The sequence below is a fragment of the Physeter macrocephalus genome, chromosome 11 (assembly GCF_002837175.3).
Source record: "Physeter macrocephalus isolate SW-GA chromosome 11, ASM283717v5, whole genome shotgun sequence".
NCBI lineage: Eukaryota > Metazoa > Chordata > Mammalia > Artiodactyla > Physeteridae > Physeter > Physeter macrocephalus.
The window spans coordinates 113,141,373-113,165,050 of NC_041224.1; the positions used below are offsets into that span (position 1 = coordinate 113,141,373).

A 23,678-nucleotide genomic window follows, 5' to 3' on the forward strand; every position below is an offset into this window, starting at 1 on the left:
TTCTATTTCCAAGATTTTGGATCACCTTTACTATCATTATTCTGAATTCTTTTTCAGGTAGACTGCCTATTTCCTCTTCATTTGTTTGGTCTGGTGGGTTTTTCCTTGCTCCTTCATCAGCTGTGTGCTTTTCTGTCTTCTCATTTTGCTTATCTTACTATGTTTGGGGTCTCCTTTTTGCAGGCTTCAGGCTCATAGTTCCCATTGTTTTTGGTGTCTGCCCCCAGTGGCTAAGGTTGGTTCAGTGGGTTGTGTAGGCTTCCTGGTGGAGGGGACTGGTGTCTGCGTTCTGGAGGATGAGGCTGGATCTTGTCTTTCTGGTGGGCAGGATGGCGTCTGGTGATTTGTTTTGGTGTATCTGTGGCCTTATTATGATTTTAGGCAGTCTCTCAACTAATGAGTGGCGTTGTGTTCCTGTCTTGCTAGTTTTTTTGTCATACGGTGTCAAGCACTGTAGCTTGCTAGTCGTTGAGTGGAGCTGGGTCTTAGCATTGAGGTGGAGATCTCTGAGAAAGCTTTTACCGTTTAATATCACGTGGTGCCGGGAGGTCTTTGGTGGACCAATGTCCTGAACTCAGCTCTCCCACCTCAGAGGCACAGGTCTAATACCTGCCCAGAACATCAAGACCCTGTCAGCCACACGGCTGTCCGGGCACCGTGTGAGAATTCGGGGATTGGGACAGAGTTGCACAGGTTAGCGTGGGGTCGCCACCTGCCTGCCCCCAGAGGAGGCTGGACCAGACGTCACCAGCTTCCGCAAAAGTGCCCCTCTCATGTGCGGCTTCCTGAGAATGTGAGCGCTCCTCCAATGAGAGCAAGAGGCTAGGAGGTACCTGCTGTGTTCCCCAAATTTAATTTTTAATGAGGAAAAACAGAAAATATGGAAAAATGAATTTTAACAGTAAAATTATAGTCTGTAGGAGGAAAATTCCCAGAGCATGTTTATGTTCTGGAACTGGTCAAAAGGCCACAGAGAGGATGTTCAGTGTCTTGCTCCTCTACCCCGCTTGCCCGCTGCATTTTGAATGAAGCTGATCCTTAACCACACCTCCAGGAAATGGCACATTTCTCTGGCCAATCATAGCATCCATTCTCTTCAGGGACTGGTTCAGGAATGAGTATGTTTATGAGCTCCTTTGCACGATGGCCTGAGGTGTCTTAGTAGCTATCATTTGTCTTGCCTCACATTATAATACGATACAATCCTGCCCATATCACAGGCACTAATTTCTTGCCAGGGCTGGGTAAATGCACACCAAGGAAACTTGAATTTCAGTTTAGTTTTGAGTATGTATCTAAAAACAATATTTTTACAACAAATTAGTATTTTTACAAAATTTTGTATACATGATAACTTCTAATGTGATAGCCAATAGTCATGTAAGCAACCCACATATGTTTACTGAGAACCTCATGTCTATGGTAACAAAAGGATGGGGGGAGAAGAAGATTGAGAAACAACAGTAAAGCCAGGTGAAAGACAGATCTGCCTTGAGCCATGTCGGCAAGGGACTGTGTGTCAAGCAGTCATGTGTGGCTCAGGAACAGGAACGGCAAAAATGGATGTTAAAGTAATTCAGATTACAGACAGGTATAGTGGGGCCTGCTAAGGTATAAGAGAATAACCAAGTAGTCGAGAGTGCATCAGAGTGATGTAAGACATGAATATAGTGGGCCATGTGCTGTGGGCAAAGAAGAAAGGGAAAAATATAGTCCAAAAATGGTAGGGAGTTAGCGATTGAAAACTAAAGTGAAAAAGACAGGGAATGGGTGAGTGCATTTGGTGGCAATTGACAAGATGGAGGAGGGGTGCCGCTCAAGTGGAGATCTCAGATCGGGGGCCACACCTTATTGATGAGGTCAGGTCTGTGGTTACACTGAAGGTGACTGACAACATCCAGCAAAGGTAAGAGCTGTGAGGGGGAAACAGGGCTGTAATATGGAGGACTGGGAGGTTTTAAGGAAAAACATTTTTAACATGTATTGAGAAAATCACAATGCTGAGCGTTAGAGTGGTAGGAGAATACCAAAGAAGTTACAGGTAAATGCTGGAGATCTAAACATAATTGAATGTATGTGTGTGTATATATATATATGTATGTATATATAGATGAATAATTTAAGGTGAAGTGGAACTATGTGGAGTGTGAAAAGGGTTCAAAGGTTCAAGCTTCAACATTGGAATCAAGCTGTTATAAAATGGCTCCTTTTAATTACCAACCAGATAGCTACTGACAGAGTAGGAGAGGCTTTCCTGAGCCAGGTGCTGTGACAGCAGGTGAGGAAAAGGGCTGCCTTTAAATGCCCCCTCAGCACTGTGGCCAGGGACACAGGAGAGGCAGGACACAGAACATAAAGGGTGGATGGCAAAAGAAGTGGAGTGTAGGCACAGTGAGGTTCTGGGCTTGCAAAGATGGAGAGGAAGGGCATCCCTGGTGGCGCAGTGGTTGGGAGTCCGCCTGCCGACGCAGGGGACACGGGTTCGTGCCCCGGTCTGGGAAGATCCCACATGCCATGGAGCGGCTGGGCCCGTGAGCCATGGCCGCTGAGCCTGCGCGTCCGGAGCCTGTGCTCCGCAACGGGAGAGGCCGCAGCAGAGGGAGGCCCGCGTACCGCAAAAAAAAAAAAAAAAAAAAAAAAAAATGGAGAGGAAAAGCAGAATGCTGATCCTCGTGCCCAGGGGCCCTCCAGAGGGCTGCATCACGTCAACGTGGGGCAGAGCAGGTGTGGCTCACGGAGGGCATGAGAATAACATTCAAATGGGCAGCACCTCTTCCCCCCCTCAAGAACACTCACACACAGCTTGCATTCGATCTGTCTGGCACTACTCGGAAGGGCTTGATAACAAAAGTAAAATGAAAAGAAAAATATATAATTTAGAAATGCAATCTTGAAAATCTTCATATATTTCTGGACATGGCCACAGGGAAAAGACTCACAAAGCACATTCTTTGCGCAGCCGCCTTGCTATGAGTCTAGTATGAATTATGGTGAGAATAGATCCGGTGTATGATGTCCTTGAATAATTTATTTCAGGCAGCCCCTAGTGTTCAGAAACAGGAAACTTAAAGAACAACATGTCTAGGCACTAGTTTTGTGAGGCCAGGCTCGGTGAGCCAATGTCAAAAGAACCAAAGAAAAGTAAAAAGGAGATCTCAAAGCAAGTGATTTCTACCCCCACCCCCCAAATTAAAAAAATGAAAACTTTTCTTTTTTGGTTTGTTTAGCAACTGGCAAACTTATAAACAACAGGAAAATTATTACTTTTATCTGGCTAAACCAAGTTGTTTTATAGGATCTATCTACCCAATGAAAATGTGGCAATCCCAGGACCTGTCACAATGATAGATCAACACAGACAACACGAATTGGACTGAATCAAAACAAAGACCAAGTGAATTATAATCAGTGCATCCAAGTACTGGGCTCTGGAACTTGAGGAAATGAAGCCTAGAATCACTTTTAAAGCAAATGAATTTCCTTTAGTCAAAGAGATAGCAAGCAAAGACGGGAGAAAGAGCAATGTAATCTGTGTTTCTCAATAATGACTCAATTTTAACAAAAATAAACAATAAAAATCTGTACCTCTTCAGAATATGGCACTGATCATTGTTGTTAGGATCCCTGCTACAGGTGTTCTCTGGCATTTTTTTAAAAAGTTAATTTTTTTTCTGTATTGACGGGCACAGTCTGATTACTAACTTCTAAATCCTAAACAAGAAATATAAATCTGGGCAGAGAGAAACGCAGCCATTTCTCGGGGAGTGAGTTAGCCTGACCTGCTGTAACTCCTGAGGTCTGGTTTCCAACTTGGAAACTGACTCGACTAAAGCAATCGTTCCCTAGGCCTTGGCTTCCAGACACTTAGTACATTTGGGGCCCTGACATCTGTCTTAGCTTCACTATTGGTGAGTTTGTTTTTGTTGGCTTTTACTGCTCTTCCAAATGATCTAAGGTAATGAATGAAGGTATTCATGTGTGTTGCTGGAAGCCTGGGGAGAGCATGAAGTTGGGAGAAGTGACTGGGACAGGACTGGCTAGGGAAACAGCCAATTCAAGGGAAACCTTTTGCTTTTTTCAAAATAATTTTGAAAGTTCATATAGACAGAGCCCTAAAATTTCCTCATGGGGCCAGGTTTGATGTACGTTTTCTATGCTGCCTTAAAAACGTATGGCCAAGAATTCTCCAGATACAAATTATTTATCTATGGATAGAGGGAAAAAGTATACTACCTGACAAGACAACTTCAATAAGATCGCCTTCCTGGATATCGCTAGCCGTTTTCACCAGCTGAAGGATGTTTTCAGAGGTAGGGTCGTGGCGAAAAAGCAGGATCTTATCGTACATTCCATAGAAACCACATTCAGGGAACTGTAAATACAAATACCACAACAGGTTAAATGTCAAAATCTTCCTAAATTTAATCAAAACCAAATAAACAAATGTCAGGGCACCAACACAATCTAATTAGAAAAGTTCAAAGTATCCAGAACATCAAAAAATAAAAATGAATGGCCAAATTGATATTGACATGACTCCAAAGCAGGGGGAAAGAAATCACATATCATAAGGGCAATAATGACAAAATGATCTTCTAATTAGAGAGCAAGAAAACAAGAGAATCTGAGATAAGATTCAAAGAAAGTCCTGGCAGTCAGGCAGTTAAGAAATACAATAGGTGGTAAGCACTGTGCATTTTCACATGATTTACAGCAATTCAATTACATTAAAATGGGAGTAGTTTGTTACAATTCCATTACAAATACTGTTGCAATTTATTTGCAAAAAAAAAAAAAACAAACAGTTAGTCCATTTTGGCATATTCAAAAATAAGAGATGACTCAATAAATCTAAACATGTTCTGTGTGTGGGCAGAGGTGTTATCTAGATTCTTTGATTCAGGAAAGCACCAGAGGAGACAACCCAACTATCCCTTTTGTTGCTGCCCATACACTGCATTTAGTTTTCATGCAATCTAGGTTAAATAGACAAGTACAATAGCTAGAAGTCAATTCGTTTTAAGTATACATAGTTTATATTCTCCTCACAGGGATAAATCCAAGAGTTTATTACTCAAGACTATCTCCCAATAGCAGGCATATAATGAAAGCAAAATGAATGATATTTTCTAATGGGAAACCTAAAAAATTCTGATATTAACAATAACTATTAGAATATTAACAATTAATATTATTCCTTTCATTTCCTCTCTTCCTTCTAATGCAAGAAAGTACTCTAAATTCAAACCATAGTCCTGGTTGTTGAATTCCGTCTTAAAAGTAGAATTATTTTATCAAAGGGTAGGAACATCCTTAAGAATCTTAAAGCCAACTTCAAACTTATTACAAACCACAATCTCATGAACAGTGTAAGCAAAGATCCGTCTGTATTAGCATTGAATATTTTTATTAAAACAAACAACCTAGGCTAATAGGTATGTGAAAAGGGCTCTTTTCTTGTATATGATATTTTCACATAATTAGCAATTGTTATTTCTTTTATAAATTGATATTTGTCATGTGTGGAAAAAGGTCATAAGTCAAGGAGAGAAAATTGTCTTGTTCCTGAAACTTGTGATATTTCTGACACGTATGTCAATAAAGGTTGAACTTTAAGAAGCTACTGTCATGAAGAAATGTCCAGAATATGAGATTTTCTGAAGATAAATACAATATATTATGCATTCTTCCTTATTTTTCTTATTAATAAAACTAGGGGCTACAATCATGTAAGACATTTTGTGTGAATTAAAAATAAGTATATACAGAACATCCTCTTGCTCTTAAGAGTCTGTTGACAACCAGGCTTAAAACTACTTCTGCATATAACTTAGTAAAGTTGGCTTCTGTAAAATAAAATGCAACAGCTGAAATGATGTCACTGTTTCCACTGTGCTAATTAAAACAAAAATAATAGTTCCTTTTTTTTTTGTAATTTCTCCAATAATATTATTAGAGTGCAAGGAAAGGAAAAAACTAAAATACCATTTTCTAAACTACAGCAACAAATAGTTCATGTACTATTTTAAAAATCAATCTCATTTGATGTGTAATTTACAATAAATAAAATGGATATAAGTCTATGAGTTGTGACTCTTGCCCCGGCATGCATGAAACCAACACAGTTTTACTTTGTCAGCAAAGATTAGTTAGCCAGCTATAGAATTTCATACAAATGAAATCATGCAACATGCACTATGTACTCTTTTTTTGGCTGGCTTCTTTTGTTCATTATGTTTTTGAGACTCATTTACACATACTGTATTTGAGATTCACCTGTTTTTATTATGTTATTACCATTTCATTATGTTGATCTAGGATAACTGCTTATCTGTGCACCCACAGATGGACATTCGTATTTTTTCCCCCAGTTTGTGGCTATTACAAATAATAAAGCTATGAACATTTATGTATGAGTGTTTCAATGGGTATATGTTTTTCATTTCTTATGAGTAAATATCTAGGAAAAGAATTTCTGGGTCATATAAGTGTATGTTTGATTATATAACTATCTTTACGTCAATAACACATTATACTTATTACTGGAGCTTTATAATAAGCCTGAATTCAGTTAGTGTAAGCTCTCCATCTTTTTCCTTCTCAAGATTGCTTTGGATACTATAGGTCTTCTGAATTTCCATACACATTTTAGAATCACTTTGTCAATTTCTACAAAACAAATCTGCTGTGATTTTTCAATGATACTACATTGAAACATAGATCAACTTGGGTAGATCTATATTTTAACAATGTGGAGACTTCTATTTTGTTATGAACAAGATGGCATATCACCCTATTTATTAGTTTCCTTTAAATTGCTCTCAAAAATGTTTTGTAGTTTTCAGTGTACATGTCTTAGATATATTTGCTAGATTTATCTCTAAGTTTTTATATTTTATGCTATTATAAATGGCTGATTAAAGTATAATAAACATACAGTAAAATTTGCCCTTTTTAGTGTAAAGTTCTGAAAGTTTTGAAAGATGTACACCATAACCACATGCCATATATGTAGTATACACATCACAGCCAAGATATAGAACAGTTCCAGTCCCTATAGTTTGGTCTTTTAAAAAATGTGTATAAATGGTATCATACAGTACATAAATAATTTTGAATCTGACTTTACTTAGTGCAGTGAAGCTGATATTTGTCCATGCTGTTGCATATATCATTAATCTACTCCTTTTCACTGCTGAGGATTGTTCCATTGTGTGTATGGATGAACCACAGTGTAAGTATCTATTCCTCAGTCAGTGGAGGGGCATTTAAGTTAGTTCCAGTTTTTGACTATTACAAATAAAGGTGCTATAAATGTTCACTTAGAGGTTTTTGCCTGAACATAGTAAGTTTTTATTTTTCTGGGGCATATGGAAGTATCTGGATAACTTCATAAGAAACTGCCAAACTGTTTTCAAAGTGGCTATACAATTTTGCCTTCTCACCAGCACCAGCAATGCATGAGAGTTCCTGTTGCTCTGCATCTTTTTTTTTTTTTTGCGGTACGCGGGCCTCTCACTGTTGTGGCCTCTCCCGTGCAGAGCACAGGCTCCGGACGCGCAAGCTCAGCGGCCATGGCTCACGCGCCTAGCCGCTCCGCGGCATGTGGGATCTTCCCGGACTGGGGCACGAACCCGTGTTTCCTGCATTGGCAGGCGGGCTCTCAACCACTGCGCCACCAGGGAAGCCCCTGCTCTGCATCTTTGACAGCACTTGGCAATGTGGGGTTGTTAGACATTCTAATAGGTGTATAATGGTATCTCATAGTCTTAATTTACTTTTCCCTAGTGACTAATGATATTGAGCATCATTTCTTGTACTTATTTAACACATACACACACAGAGACACACCTGCTCAATTCATTTGCGCATTTTAAAAATTGAGTTATTTTCTTATTGTGGAGTTCTGATAGCTCTTTATATATTCTAGATAAAAGCTGTTCATCAAATATGTGTTTTACAGATATTTTCTACCAGTCTGTGGCTTGTCTTTTCATCCCCTTAACATTATTTTCTTAAGTTTTTAATTTCTATGAAACCCAATTTATCAAAATTTCTTCATGGGTCATGGTTTTGGTTTAGTATTTAATAAATATTTGTATAACCTAAGGTAACAGATTTTTTCTTATGTTTTATTCCGCCAATTTTATTGTTTGGGGTTTTACATTTGGGTCTATGATCCACTCTGAGGTAATTTTTTAATAAAGTAAGAAATATGGATTGATGTTCATTTTTTGCATATTCTGGAAGATCTGTATAAAACTGGTATAAATTCTTCCTTAAATGTTTGGTAGAATTCTCCAGCAAAGCCATCTGAGCCTGGAATTATTTTTTTTTTGGAAGGATTAAAATTATACATTCAATTTTCTTAATAGATATATCACTACTTAGATTTCAATTTCCTCTAAGTGAGCTTTGGCATTTTGAATCTTTCAAGGAACCAATTCATTTCATCCAAGTTGCTGAATTTACAGGCAAAAAGTTTTTTCATATTATTCCTTTATCACCCTTTAATGTCTGTAGTGATGTCTATTATTTTCTTATATTTGTAATTTTGTCCTCTCTGTTTTTTGCTTGATTAGTCTGGCCATTGGTCTATATATCTGTTTTTATGTCATACTGTTTGATTACTATAATATATTTTGAAATCAGGAAGTGTCATGCCTCCAGCTTTATTTTTCTTGCTCATAATTGCTTGGGCTATTTGGGAGTCTTTTGTGATTCCATATGAATTTTAGGATTGTTTTTTCTACTGTAAAAAATGCCTTGGAATTTTGATAGGGATTGCATTGAATATGTAGGTTGCTTGGGGTAGTATGGACATTTTAACAATATTAATTCTCCTAATACATGATAATGGGATGTTTTCTATTTATTTGTCTTTGCTTAAATTTCTTTCAGAGATCTTTTAGTGTACAAGTCTTTCACCTCATATTTTCATGTAACCATAAAGTTCTTTTCTGCTAAGTCCATCACCTCTACCATTTCTGAACTGTTTCCATTAGCTCTTTTAATCCTGGTTATGGGTCACATTTTCCTGCTTTTTTATACCTGTTTTTTAAATTAGATACCAGATTTTATGAATTAATGTGAGCAGTTGTATGTTGTTGTCTTCCTTTAAAGAACACTGATATTTGTTTGGGCAAAACATTAAGGTACTTGCAGACTGTCTTTATCTTTTCAAGGCTTACCTTTAAGCTTTGTTATGGCAGCTCTAGAATAATAGTTGTTCTAGGGATAATTTAGTCCCACTACTAATGCATGACTCTATATCTCTAGAGAACACTTCAAATGTTCAGTGAAATCTCTTCTATTTGTCTGGTAGGAACTCGACCATCTCTCAGCCCTACATGGGCTCTGAAAAGTTTTCATTTCATAGCTTCCCAACAGTTGCTCTTTATTCTGCCTTGTAGATTTTTACCCTATGGACTTGTATTCAGTCTAATATTTAAGTGGACCCTTAACCAGATTTCAGGAGCTCTTCCTTTGTATAGGTCCTACCTTTCCAGTATTCTTTCCCTAAAAATTCTGTTGACTTGGGCACCTTGAGCTCTATTACTTGTCTCCTCTATGCAACCACAGAACTAGGCTCTTCTTGGGTTCTCTCTTCCTGTACTAAACCTCAGATGACTGTAATACCTACCTTGTTTGTTTCCTTTTCTCAGGGGTCACCCTGCATTGCCTGTTGGCCAGTGTCTATAACAGGCATTTTATGTATTTTGTATTATTTTCTATTTGTTTGGGGCAGGTGAACATGTCCCATACCAGATATTCCTTGTGAATGAAAGCCAAAGTCTCATGTGCTTTTTATTTTTTAATTTTTTTTTATTTTTTTTTTTATTTTTCTGGTATGCGGGCCTCTCACTGTTGTGGCCTCTCTTGCGGAGCACAGGCTCCGGACGCGCAGGCTCAGTGGCCATGGCTCACGGGCCCAGCCGCTCCGCGGCATGTGGGATCTTCCCAGACCGGGGCACGAACCCGTGTCCCCCGCATCGGCAGGCGGATTCTCAACCACTGCGCCACCAGGGAAGCCCCTCATGTGCTTTTTAAATATAGAATACCGATCTTTTCTACCCAAACTTTTGACTACTTAATTCTATGCAAATAGCATTTGCAAGAAAAGTAAATTAAAGAAAAATAAAACATCCATAGTTAGTAAGAGTGCATTTTTAATATTACATGGAAATAAATGCAAAGTATATTTAATGAAATAAGAATTAAAAATTAATAATTATCATATAACTCTCAAAACATAGTTTGACCTATCCTGAGTTAAACTTTAACTGTTAAAGGATTGTCCCTGATTGGAATACAAATGTTCTTCAAAATATAATACACTAATTAATGCACAGTTCCTCTTACCATATTCTTTCAAAAACCATGGGTAGCTGATTCTGACTCAAGAGAGAAGAGAAAATTCAAGAGATTCAGTACTTGAGCTGGAGTGAATAGAAAATAACACCTGGAAAGGAAGAGATGAAACAGCAATTGTTTCCCCAAAGAAGAGCTAAACTTTACCACATCGTCTAACAAATACCTTGTCAATGAGCCTGTGTGGTGGAAGAATAGGTGGGAATACTGAAGAGGGGCTTAGGAGACAAGGATTCTGCTGGCTCATCACAATTTCAGCGCAACCTGGCCTTTCTGCACATGCCCCTTGGACATCTGTATATACCATTCCCTTGTGGTCCTGTATTGCTGACATGTGGACATCACACTCTGTGTCGTGCCTCTTTGTAAGACCATGGGTATAATGTAATCAAAGATTTCGTATTCAAGTAAGGCTTGAATGCCTCATATCCCAATTATGTTTCTTTCTAAGGGTGACTCAGAAAACATTTGGAAAAATCAGAATAAGTAGAATAATACCAATATATGCCACACATTAAAGCCATTATTTTAAAAGGCTAAATTGAAAAAAATGAAGTTAGTGTTATAAATGTTCTTGAAGGTTGTTTGTCCAATATATAAATGACTGAGGTGTGGAGAGCCACTCTCCCACATTCCTTCCTACTGGGTCACAGACATGGCTTTTCTCTCTTCATTAACAAGACATTCAGAAACAGGTTGTAGAGCCTTGTGAAGCAGGGCACAGGGGTGAACACATGGAGATGTAGCCTCTCGGGACAGCTGTCATGGCAGCAGAAGTTAAGGGTTCGATTTTTTTTTAAGATTGTACCTTTTTTTTATTGACCAGAATAAAATACATGCATATTTGTCTTTTCCTGTTAAGAGAAAACCTTTTCTTTTATGTAATGTAACATTCTGCTTGAATGGAAACTATATACAATAAGACTTTCAAAAATTATATTTAAAAATGATGCCTGGAAGGTGAAAAGTGTAAAGGAACAATGCCTGACAACTGAGAAGAGAACATATTGGGGAAAACACTCATGGAACAACATTCCCTAATTTGGTCATAATCATCTGTTTTTATGTGAAGGTGTGTGAGCTTTGAAATCTGAAAACCCTCATTAAACTAAACAGGCTTTCAGAAAGGCTTCCGAGGCTTGTAAACTCAGCTGGAGCTTATTACAAGATCAGTTCTGTGTTTCTCAGAGGCTTTGTGGTTGTGAGCCTAAACATCTGAGATAAGTGATTTCAAGCTCTCTCCAAGTTCGACTCGAACAAACCTGGCCACTGTGAAAATACGGCCAGCAATCCTGGCACTGGTCCTTAGCTCTTTAATTCTACCCTATGCTGGAAATCTCTGTACTGCTGTGTGTATCATTTGGCATTTTTTGACCACAGAGCACAATTTACTGTTACATTTCACTATAAATTCTTGGTTGGCCAGACAATGTGCTCCAGAGTAGAATAAATATATGTTTCGATGAGTAGCTGAAATGTGACCTGGCCAAAAGGAACTCTAAGGAACAAAGGGTGCTCTTCCACAGTTGAGGCCAATCACAAAGGGTGAGGAACAAGCAATATCAGAAACAAATTAAGCCATGACTCAGTCAAGCAGAAAAAGAAAGAGAGAAATGGCCTGATTGGGAAATGAAAATACACTGCAGTTTACTTTTGCTAAAAGGTGATGAAAGTCCTGAAATTAAGTTTTTCTGCTCAATAAGAGAACACATCAGGCAGTTGAATACAGCACTCTTCTCATCAAAGATGATTCCCAACTCATTTTCCAAGGACTCTCCTGTTTACAAGTAGTGCCATGACTGGTCACCCTTAATGAGCAAAGAAATTAACAAGGTGCTACCGCTTCCTAGCTTGACCAAAATCCTCCCTAAGTTTTGTTCCTGGAGTACAGGGACAACATGGACACATTGTAAGCAACTATTTTAATGAGAATTCCTAAACCACTGGGTGAAAATGTCTCTGGATTCCCTTGGAGGAGTTGCACCTGAGTGATGCTGCCATTGAGCTGTAAAAAGCAGGAAAGGGCAGGCACTTAAAGATGGTTCTGAAAGCAGTAGATCTGCAAGAACAGTTGGATCCTTCCAAGGGGTCTCATGGGCGAGAACTAAGACACGAGTCATAAACTTGTATATTAACTTTGCCTAGGAAATTAAACCTATCCCCTTTTTTAAAAAGCATCTAATAACAGATTGAAAATTTAAGTGTATAAAAAATTAAGTAAATGAAAAAACAACACAGTGAATGACCATTGGGTGAGTGTCATGTACATAGCACTACAGCTATAATGACAAAAAAAATCATGAGATGGCTCAAGCCCACTAAAAGCATGAACACTAAATTTTCACTTAGAAACACAAGTTATAACGTGTCAACGAAAGCATAAAAGAAAAAGTGAATAATCTGTATTATTTGCAGGCATAGTTCTGAAATGTGTTCAATTTGGGCACAGGATCTTTTATTTGGTGATTTCATATCCTCAAAAGGAGGCACTTGAAAAGAATTCCACACTATGACCACATAGCTATGTGACTAGTGTCTGAATGTAATCTTAGGAAACAGAAACCAGAAAACATTTTTTAGACCTTTCTTTTTTCTTCCCTTCCCAATGCCACCCAAGCTAGGCAGAAAATGAATGGCGCTGAATCAAAATAACTAAGAACTACTATTAAAGGTAGCACTTTACTATCTTTCCTAGTGGCAATCTATTTTCCTAGAGATCCCTGGTGGAATCATTCATCTCTCAGTCTGAAAGATGTGATTCATATAAATAAATCTGCAATACCAATTTTCATGAAATAGTTTTTAAAAGCCTATGAAAAATTTCAGTTTCTGAAATAAAGACTAAAGGATAATTACAGTGTTGACTTTAAGAAGATTCATTATACATTTCCCAGCCATGAAAAACAGCACTGTTGTCCACGGCAGAGCATCATTCTCCATTTGACTTTGCTATTTTCTGGGCCACGGGCATACCGTGCAAATGCAGATCACCCTGGCAAACAATCACAATCCTTGCCTTGCTTCCTCTGTTGTTCCTTCTCTCACATGAGCGCCTGCAATCATATGACTCTCTATTCCACAAACCCAATGCTGCCTTTGAAAAGGTATGCCGAACACCAGGGGTCTATCAACTTCAGAAATCTTCAAGGTCCAAACCTAGACACAAGTCACTCTAGTTAGTCCTCCTTTCTCCACTCCACTGGCAAAAACTTCCTTTTCTCATACAAGAGAAAACCTTAATTTATTCCACTCTTGCTTTCCTTTAGGCAAATCTAGAATCTGACACATGGACTTTCTTCTGCTTAGATCTCCTTATTTTAGCCCTTCTCCCTTCCATTAAACTCAAAAGCCTATTGTTTAAACAATCATTTTCATTCATAATTTTAAATTTGGACCTTAGCCTTACCCTCTATATGCTTTACAGTAAAAAAGTAAAAGGAATAAGATATCTGAGAAAAGAAAGAATATACTTTATCAAAGAGAGGTCTGCTTGAAATCTTCTGGAATTAAAGTTTAGATTAAAGGTGAAATGGTAGATTTTGATTATGAGATCTGAAAGTCAGTTATACTACAAGACATAGAACATGCATAAAACCTGAACTTGCAATACCATTGGAGAATAAAGCTAGACTATAAATTCTTCTTCCTTGGGCATATAAATATATTGATGTTCTGTATCAGATATTGCTAAAGAAGTCTGTCTTATAAATTATATGCTTATCTTTAAGGCAGCAGATGTGACTAAGTGTGATGCTTAATTGTTGGCAGAGACTTTTATTCTATTTCAATTTGAATAATATGTCACCTATTAAAAAGACAAAAGCAATGAGAAATGACTTAATACATCATTAACTCTAATGCTGCAACATCTGCGTATAGACTTCCTAGAAGTATTTTAAGTCATTATTTTGTTGTATATAATTTTTAAGTTTTAGAATAAAGGTTCGTATCAAGCAATTATAGGTGGTAATAATTAATGAGAGCCTCACCATTGTTGTGTAAAAACATATTATCCTGCATTATAGCTTGACAGATTACTAGTCAGTGATAGCTATTAGAAGTCTTAGTAGGCACTCTGAAATTATTCACACAACAGTAATTAGGTGTGTGGATGTGCAGCTTGAAAATGGAAAAAAATGTACTTCACACTCTTTGTCTCACTCTGAATAAAACTGTCATTATAGCATACTGTAGATTTTTTACATTGCATAATAAGGTTACATGTTTGCTCATTAATGAACTAATGATAATTGATGCATGTACTGGATAAAATGAAGACAGTGACAGTAACTAAAAAGGTTTTACCAAAAATTAAGAATCGTTAACTTTGGAAAAGAAAAACTTCTGGATTATGTATCTTCTCATTTAGAGATAAGTAGACTGATGCCCAGAACATATTACCAAGGTGGCAATGCTAGGTAATGCCAGAACAAGGTGAATGGCCTAGTCTCTTAAAACATACTCCTTGATCTTTCCTCTCAGTTCTGCTTCTCTTAGAAAGAAAATACAGGAAGAGTAGTCAAATGTCCAGCAAACAGTGATTCAGAATTGCAAATTCTGAGCACTCTTCTTGGCCAGAAAGTACAGACCCAGGCCTCCAGATTTTGGATTCTGAACAAACCAAGGTAAATGGCTTAATGAGCTTTGTAGCAGCTATTCCCTGGCAATCTCCAGTTCTTACTAGACAGACAAGTCATTAAAAGGGTAGTGACAGTGAGGTAGCTCATTGAAGACTGGCTGACAGCAGAATGGCAGCTTACAGCAGCAGAAAAACTGGTTGAGGTCATTAAGACAAGGGGCTGTTAGCCTTACGCATCCCACCCTCAAGGGAGTATTGCATTACATGGAACTGCAATTAATATTTACAGAATTATTGATCTTTTAGATAAAAAGAAACATATACATAGTATTGAATAATACATTTGAAAAGATTTCCATTAAATTATCTAAAATAAAATTGAAAAATAAAATGTACTCTTATTTGTTAAGTTTGTACATCTGACTACCATCTTCACTGATGATGATAAAGAAAGGCTAACTCTATTAGTGTACACAATTTGGGTTTGTATTTCTGATGCAGGAAGTATAATTTTCCATTATATTAAAACTAAATTTTAACATTAAACATACATAGGCCAATGACTAGGAAATGCTAATTTAATAGCACACATTTGCAACAAAGTATATATGTAATCCTTAAAGATGGTACTAACTTCAAATAATTATAGGACTCCATAAACAGTTTGCCAATTTATGAAAGTCACTTTAAAAAAAAATCAATCTTCAGTAAAATAAATAAATAAGTAAACCATCTCCTTTTTAACTGTTTACTCTCATGTTCTAAAATGTTTAATTTTACTAAATTAATTTTATTCTAGGTAATTTTCATTAAAAAGAATAATGGGATAGATCTAAGTATATGTATAGCTCAGGGATTATAACAACACTGGAGATAGGTGCGGAAGAGAGGAGAACTTCCTGCATCATAAATACAGAACCCCGGGTCATAAATACAGAAATAGACATTTCCTAAGAGTTTGGAGGTAAAATACTTTTCTTACCAAAGCTATCTTAATGATATGCCTTAGAGGAAAAAGGAATGAGTATAGACACTGGCTTTCCAAATGAAATTGAAAAGCTGATGTCATGAATCCAAGACTCATGACGAGAGCTTGCCTGGATCACCACAGCGCACAGAATACACATAACACCTCTCACAAGAGGTAGGTATAGATATTGGGCACACCACAAGGGCTCATGGTCCTTCATTCACTCAGGAATGAAGCAGACACTTAGGCACTGTGTCCCTAGCTAGAGATATGATGATAAATCAAACCAGAGATGGTCCCCATTGTCATGAGATAAGTCAGGGGAGGCTGTATAAGAAGGAGAACACAAGTAGGGGAGACAGACATGAGGCAGTATAGCACTAATGAGAGTGTAACGGCACAGTGAGATCAATGTTATAAAGAAATGGAGCGCCATTCTAAGAGATCATATAATCAAGGACTATGACAAAGGACTAGACAGGGAATTAGGAAAGACTCCCCTGAAAAGATAACATTTTAGCTCAGATCCAATGCTCAAACTCAGTAACTTCAGATGGAGGGTGGCAGGAGGCTGGGGTTCCCAGCAGAGCAAGCATCTGTGCAGAAATCTTACATGTTCTTTATTATCCTTAAAAATAATGGCTCTAAGTCTCCTTTGATTAAGGGTAGAAAAAAGTATTGCTGCCATCACCCCTTCAGATCCCACGGTCATATGCACTGGGTCCAAAGCCTGCGGCAGGAGCTGCTTTGTAGCTCTGATACCACATGAAACCCAACAAAACATTCATTTAAGAATCCCCTGGACTTAGACCTAGACCTGAGTTCAAAGACTTAATTAATATCTCTCAAAGCATATGTATTTACTCCATGAGAAGCTCTATGACAATCAGGTTTGAAATAAATTTGGAAAATGTCATACACTATGCACTTCTTTTTTTTTTTTTTTTTTTTTTTTTTTTTGCGGTACGCGGGCCGGGCCTCTCACTGTTGTGGCCTCTCCCGTTGCGGAGCACAGGCTCCGGACGCACAGGCTCAGTGGCCACGGCTCACGGGCCCAGCCGCTCCGTGGCATGCGGGATCCTCCCGGACCGGGGCACGAACCCGTGTCCCCCGCATCGGCAGGTGAACTCTCAACCACTGCACCACCAGGGAAGCCCCACTATGCCCTTCTTGAAAACCCACCATGCACATTATCATAATTAATGTTTACAAAGAAACTTGTGTCCAAATCATATTTCTATATTTGACACATATATGTGTATATAGGTGATATACATCATCCATGTATATGAATACATATATATATTCAATACATACACACATATACTTGTTTAGTTGTTTATTGATTGATTGCCTCCCAGGACCACTGTAGCGATTAAATGAACATATGTAAAGTATATCTAATAGGGCCAGACCCATGGTAAATGCTTGATAAGTGTTTGTTGTTGTTATTATAGATAATAATTACAACATTTAGTTATAAGTAAGTTAGCTATAATAAAAGCAAGATATTTCCAGCCACTGTTCTTCATCAAAAACTCCAGAGGAGGGACAACTCAGCTGCATATGCCAGGCATGCTCAGTGTTCTGCCATTTCTGCTTGGCTCCTTATAGCTCCAACACAGCTCCTGTAATTTCTAATTGACTCTAGCCACATCCTGGAACTCAAAAGTCTAGGTAGGCTAAGACCTTCTTCACTCCCAGTTTTGTGAATTTTCTGATACATATATTCATTGTATGTAAGATATGTTTCTTCAAAACTAACCTATTTTTGGTGAAAATAAATTAACTGATTTTTAAACAACTCCCTTCCTTGTATTTATTTATACTGTAATGTTACTGCGTTAATTCCAAGTACTGTACTAGAACCAAACAAGGGCCATAGATTTGGATGTTGGCATCCATACTGTGGAATTCCATTGTTCTTATTGTGCTGTTAATGATCCTTTGGTTCCATGGATAAAAATCTCATTTCCTTAAAACCAAATCCCCAAGGAGCTGGTGTATTTTTTTTTTCTTCTTTGTACTGATAAGCAGGCAGTGCATCTGATTTATAGGATCAAAATTCAAACATTTTCTCTCATTTACTTTGATGTTCCCCAAGATAGGAAAGAATTTTTTCTCCCCTTGTAAAATGCTATACAGCTTCTGGAAAGAATGCTATAGCTTTTGGAAGAGTCAGAAGTGGCCAAAGATAATAAAACTACCTGCCACCCCACCAGAAGTAACATTTAAGAAATTAGCTTTTCAATTCATTTCTAAGTGGCCAGATGTCCTCAGCTGAGCTCTTTGTCAAGAAAAGGTTTGGGGCCCAGCTACAAAGACCTGTCTAAGCTTTTATTAAAAAGATACCTGCAAAGGCTCTTACAAATATCTGTGATGCCTTGGACCTTGATTCAAGTTATTGGGTCATAGAGAAATGTATTATATTTCCAGCAAAACTGACCAATCTTCTGATACTGTCGCTCATAAAGGCAGATATAGATAATTTTCAAAGACTAAATCTGAAAAATGGTGAAAGAGAGCAAGTACACTGGATCCCAAGTGAGGTGGAAGTAAAGGATGAAACATTGAGGGGAAAAAAAAAACCAACTATAGATGTTTGTGTTCTTTGATTTAGAGTATATAGTACAGATGAATATAAAGGTGAAACCCTATACTATGACTTAGCATTAAGTAGGTTAGTTTCTTTCATTTTTCATACATATCAAAGGTCACCTATAAATACATATTTATGCTAATATAAAATAACTTGTATTTTCAAGAAGAAAAACAATGATAGCTAGCCTGCCAATAACTATACTAATACCTCGTGATATAAGTTATTCCAGTACAAGTTTATATTTTTATTTTATTGGGTGCCTGGAGACACAGTGGTAAACAACAGACAATTAGTCCCCACCTTCATGAAAATCTAAGATATCCTCTCTATTTTCTCTGCCTAAAATTCATGACCTTATCTTAGTTAACACAGACAATCCCCCCAAAGCTAACTTCTTGCCATTCTTCATCCTGTTCCCTTGGTATTTTATGATCTAATTTGCTTATACTAATCACAGCACAGTAAAGATGGTAGTCAGTGTGGAAAATGTTTTAAGTGAGACATTTTGAGATAAGTTTCTATTTGCCTTTAAAAGAGGGCAGAGTAAAATCCTCTTGAAAGGAATCTAGTTTACAGTGTGAAATCTGAGAAATCTGGGTGATCTGAATAGCCCAGCAACTGCAAGTTATCAAAATTCTCTAATGTATTCTCAAAGCAACTGGGAGTTTATAAGAGTGTAGCCTGTGATGATGTCATTTCATCTAGATCCAGTCATTGCACTAATTCATATTCCTTTTCACTGGGAGGGAATGAGTGCATATAAAAATTAAAACAAACATTTGAATTGAATACGGTATTTTAAAGTTCACTATATATATGTGTGCCATAGTGATTATATTAGCACTGAAAACAAACTAATTTGGTGAACACAGAGAATCAAGAAAATGAAAATCAAAAGAAATTTGATATCTCAGTTCAAATTCATAGAAAAGAAAATTCATTAGTTGAGACTGGAACATGTGAAGAATCAGAACACCAGGCTTTATGAAACTTCAAACTCAACAATCAGATTCCGATTGCCAGCAAAACACTCAAGATGTATTGCACTCCAAAGTCCATCTCATTTCCGTCATCCCATTTATAGAAAATCTCCTCACGAGAAGTACTGGTGCTCAATGCATACACTCTCACTTGAAGTGACTGCAGGCAAGCTGTCTGCCCAGCCTCTACTCTCAAGCCAATCTCTTAAGACTGTCAATGACCTTCACATTGCCAGATTCCATGGATGACTTTCAGTCCTCACAGGCAACATCTCAGCAGAATTTGACTCAGTGGTTCATTTCCTCCTCTTCAAAACACCTTCTTCCCTTGATTCTGCAATAGTGCATTCTCTTGCTTTTATTCCTACTTGATCAGCTATAACTTTTCAGTCATGTTTACCAAAACTTTCTCTTCTTTCCAACCTCTTAGATGCTACAGTGTTCAGGGCTCATTCTTCAGAAAGTTTCTCTATTTATAATCACTCTCCTAGAGGACCTCATCCAGTCTTCTGGCTTTAATGATGATAGGCATTTGTATCATCATACTCTGAGTCTGGTGATACAAAGGTCCATCTCTGTTAATGAGCTTTCCCCTGAAACACAGACCCATCTATCTAACAATACTCAACATCTCTGCGTAGATATATCTACGAGGTATTCACGTTCACATGTTCACAATGGAACTCCTAATTATCCTCCCTGCTGCTCACCACCTGAAGGAATGGCACCAACATTCAGTTGTTGAGTCAAAAACCTTAGAAACATCTTTAAATTTCCTCTTTCTCTCTCACTTTTTGTGTAATCCATCAACAAATTCTGTCAGCTCCACAAAAAATGTACAATATACTCCAAATTTAAAAATTTTCACCATCTCCACTGCCATGTCCCTAGTCCAAGCCACCATCTCTCATCCAAACCCCAATAACTGCTCAAGCTACCTGTTCCTACTCTTGATCCCACAGTCTATTCTACACACAGGACTTGGAGTCATCCTTTTAAAACAAGTATCAGATCAAAGCCCTCTGATGGCTTCTCTTCATACTTAAATCCATCCCACAGTGGTAACCAGAGCCCACAGTGCTCTTACCCCAGCTATTACCTCTCTGCTCCAATGTTCTACCGCTCTTCCTCTGCCCTGGCCCCATTACTGTTCTTCAAATAAATCATAAAAAATTCTTCCTCTGGGCTTCTGCACCTGCTCTTCTCCTCCTGCTTGAAATACTCCTTTTCCTGAGGTTCACATGACTAATTCCTTCATGTTGCTCAAGCGTCCCCTCCTTAGTGAAGCTTTCCCTGACCACCCTAAGTAAAATAACAGCTCTTCTAACTGATTTCTTTTATCCTGCCTCCTTTTGCTTCCGAGAAGTCATCACAATCTGAAGTTATATAATGTTATCTATCTTCATTTTTAAAAATTATTATCTGTCTCCCAACTAGAATATACGTTCCATTAGAGCAGGGACTTTTTCCATCTTATTCACTATTATAACTTAAGAGCCTAGAATAGTGTCTGGTTCCTAGTATGTGCTCAGTATGAAGTACTGAATGCACGAATAAATTTATAAGTCACAACAAAGCGAGCTATTTTACCTCACAAAAGTATTAGAGGAATTTAACTATTGTTTCATTTTCCTTTAATATTACCAACGTATCAGTACTGAAAACCAGTTCATGACTTCTCAATGGAGGTTATAAAATATGTCCGGAGACATTTTAAAAAGTGGTATCTAGCGATCCACGGATTTAAAGTGATGATCTCTCTTCATATTCTAATTTCACAATTAAAACATGTCAATGGCCTGTATTTGCTGGGACAGTCTGTTCCCCTTTGACTCTTAAAATAAAAGCAGTCTTTATTTTTAGAAATCAGGATTTCCTTTCCCCGCAGAGGTTACAGCCCAGACACATTCGAACACTCAAATGTTTACAATGACTTTGGCAGACTGCTCACACTGGAGAAGCATGTTTCCCCAATATAGAAACTCCAGGCATCCGGGGCCTAATTCTCCGTTTTTGTGCCACTATGGGTATTTCCTCAGTTGACTTATCAGAGAATCTTGTCCTTATCACCTCTATAAAATTTTAGATTAAGCAAGGAAAACTAAATATGCTGATTCACAAAATCAATAGAAAACCTCACGATCTTGGCTCAGTTCACCTCTCTCTCTTATCAACTACCACTCTCCACTCTCCCCTCAGTCACTCTTCTCTGGGCGTTTCAACTATCAGGCACGCTGCCTCACAGTCTTCATTCTTGCTGTTCCCTTTGCCTGAAACACTCTTCCACCTAACAGTCCACTGGCACACACCATCTGGTACTGGTATATGCCCAAATATCTTTATGTTATAATCTCGTAATGTGCATGTATCGTGTCCCTCTAATCACTAAAACGTGACCTCATTTGAGCACAAACTATGTGTTTGGTTTATTGCTCTATCCCAGTATCCAGGACAAGGCCAGGCTCAGAGCAGATAGTCAATAAACAATTGTTGAATGAATGCTCCATAAATAGCACATCTTCACGCTAGTTTCCCCTCATTATTCACTGAGAAAATTTTCATTTATTTCAAAACTATTAAGAATAGGCTATTTTGACATCTACTTTAGAATATAATTTTCTTTCTTAGTTATGAAATGACTCACTTTATTGATCTGGAGAACATTACTGAAATGTAAACAAATACTAATCACAGCTAACAGTTATTAATATATTTCATTAATTTGTGAATTGACATGACTATGTCTAGGATTTTGTTTCACTGTTTCTCTGGAACAATTTCTTGAGTTCTTACAGAACTCCATTCTATAAGTTCCTACAGCCAGTATACTTTAAATAATTTCAATGTAAGTAGCTTCAAAGAACTACACTTTAAAAATACAATTCTTCCTAAACATAGATGCCAAAACCACTCCAAATACTTAATGTAACAAACATGTCTATGGGCACTGTGTAATCTGGCTATAGAATTACTATTTGAAATATTTCCCAATAGAAATCAGAATATTCTGATTCTATTAATAATTAGAGTAACAGCTATAATTTACTGAATACATATAATGTACTATGATTATGGATTTCAAAATATTGGGGAAAAATAAATTGAAATTTCTACAACCAACCAAAATACATGCTAAAGGAATTAAATATAAGATAAATAGTTAAATAAATAAATCAGAAAGAAATATGAGTATATTTATCTGATTAGGAAATACCTTTCTAATCATTTAAGCTAAGAAGCCGTCTGCTTCAAGATGGCAGATGAAGCAGAAACATTAATGTTTCATTTCGAAAAATTCTACTGAAAGAACAGTAAAGTATTGTATAAAGAGAATTTAATCCATGTCACCACTGAACATGGGAGTGGCAAGAACCATCAATGAACCAAACTTTTGACAAATATCAAGGAGATGGAAATCTGATGCAAACAGATCTCGTACAGGCCCTCACCTTTCCTGTGCATATATTTACATGGAGACTGACTACTGTTTCCCTCAGGGTAACCTTCCAAGGAGCAAGGATCTTATCTGCATCATTCACTGCTATATCCTCAGCACCTAGAACAGGCCAGGTTAATAATAGGTGCTCAATATATATTTGTCTATTGAGTGAATTAATAGCCATTAATAGAAAATTAAATAAATTGAGTCACTTTAATGTACCACTATGCCACCTTTAAAATCCAAGGCCAATCATATACAAAGTTCTCAATAAATATGTTCTGAATGAACGAACAAACGAATGGACAGTGGGAAATGAAATATTTATTTTTATTTTTTAAGAGGGAGGACACAACTTTTCCAGGGACATAAAGCTAGTACATGATAGCTGGGAGATTTATATCCAGACTTGTCTACTCCCAGTAGTCATACTATTTTATTTCTTATTGGGGTATAGTTGTTTTACAATGTTGTGTTAGTTTCTACTGTACAGCAAAGTGGAGTTCCCTGTGCTATACAACAGGTTCTTATTAGTTATCTATTTTATACATATTAGTGTATATATGTCAGTCCCAATCTCCCAATTCATCCCACCCCCCACCTGAAATATTTAATGTTGTGAGAAATTTGTCTTGATGCTCCAGTAAGTGCAAAGGAAGATTATAAAATAATATAGACAATGGCGCCCTTATTTTGTTAAAAATAAATGCAGTCATAGAAAAAGGATTTGAAGAGAA

At 37.4% G+C, this 23,678-nt stretch overlaps 1 protein-coding gene across 4 annotated transcripts in view; it reads right to left on the minus strand.

Moving 5' to 3' along the window:
• The window catches only part of PRKD1 (protein kinase D1), a 340,452-nt gene that overhangs the window by 161,396 nt on the left and 155,378 nt on the right, over positions 1-23,678 (minus strand). For all 4 annotated transcript variants that reach the window (XM_028495666.2, XM_024134023.3, XM_055088374.1 and 1 more), the window contains exon 2: positions 4,234-4,372. In XM_028495666.2, the coding sequence (XP_028351467.1) occupies positions 4,234-4,372 (139 nt within the window). The remainder of the gene's footprint in view (positions 1-4,233; positions 4,373-23,678) is intronic.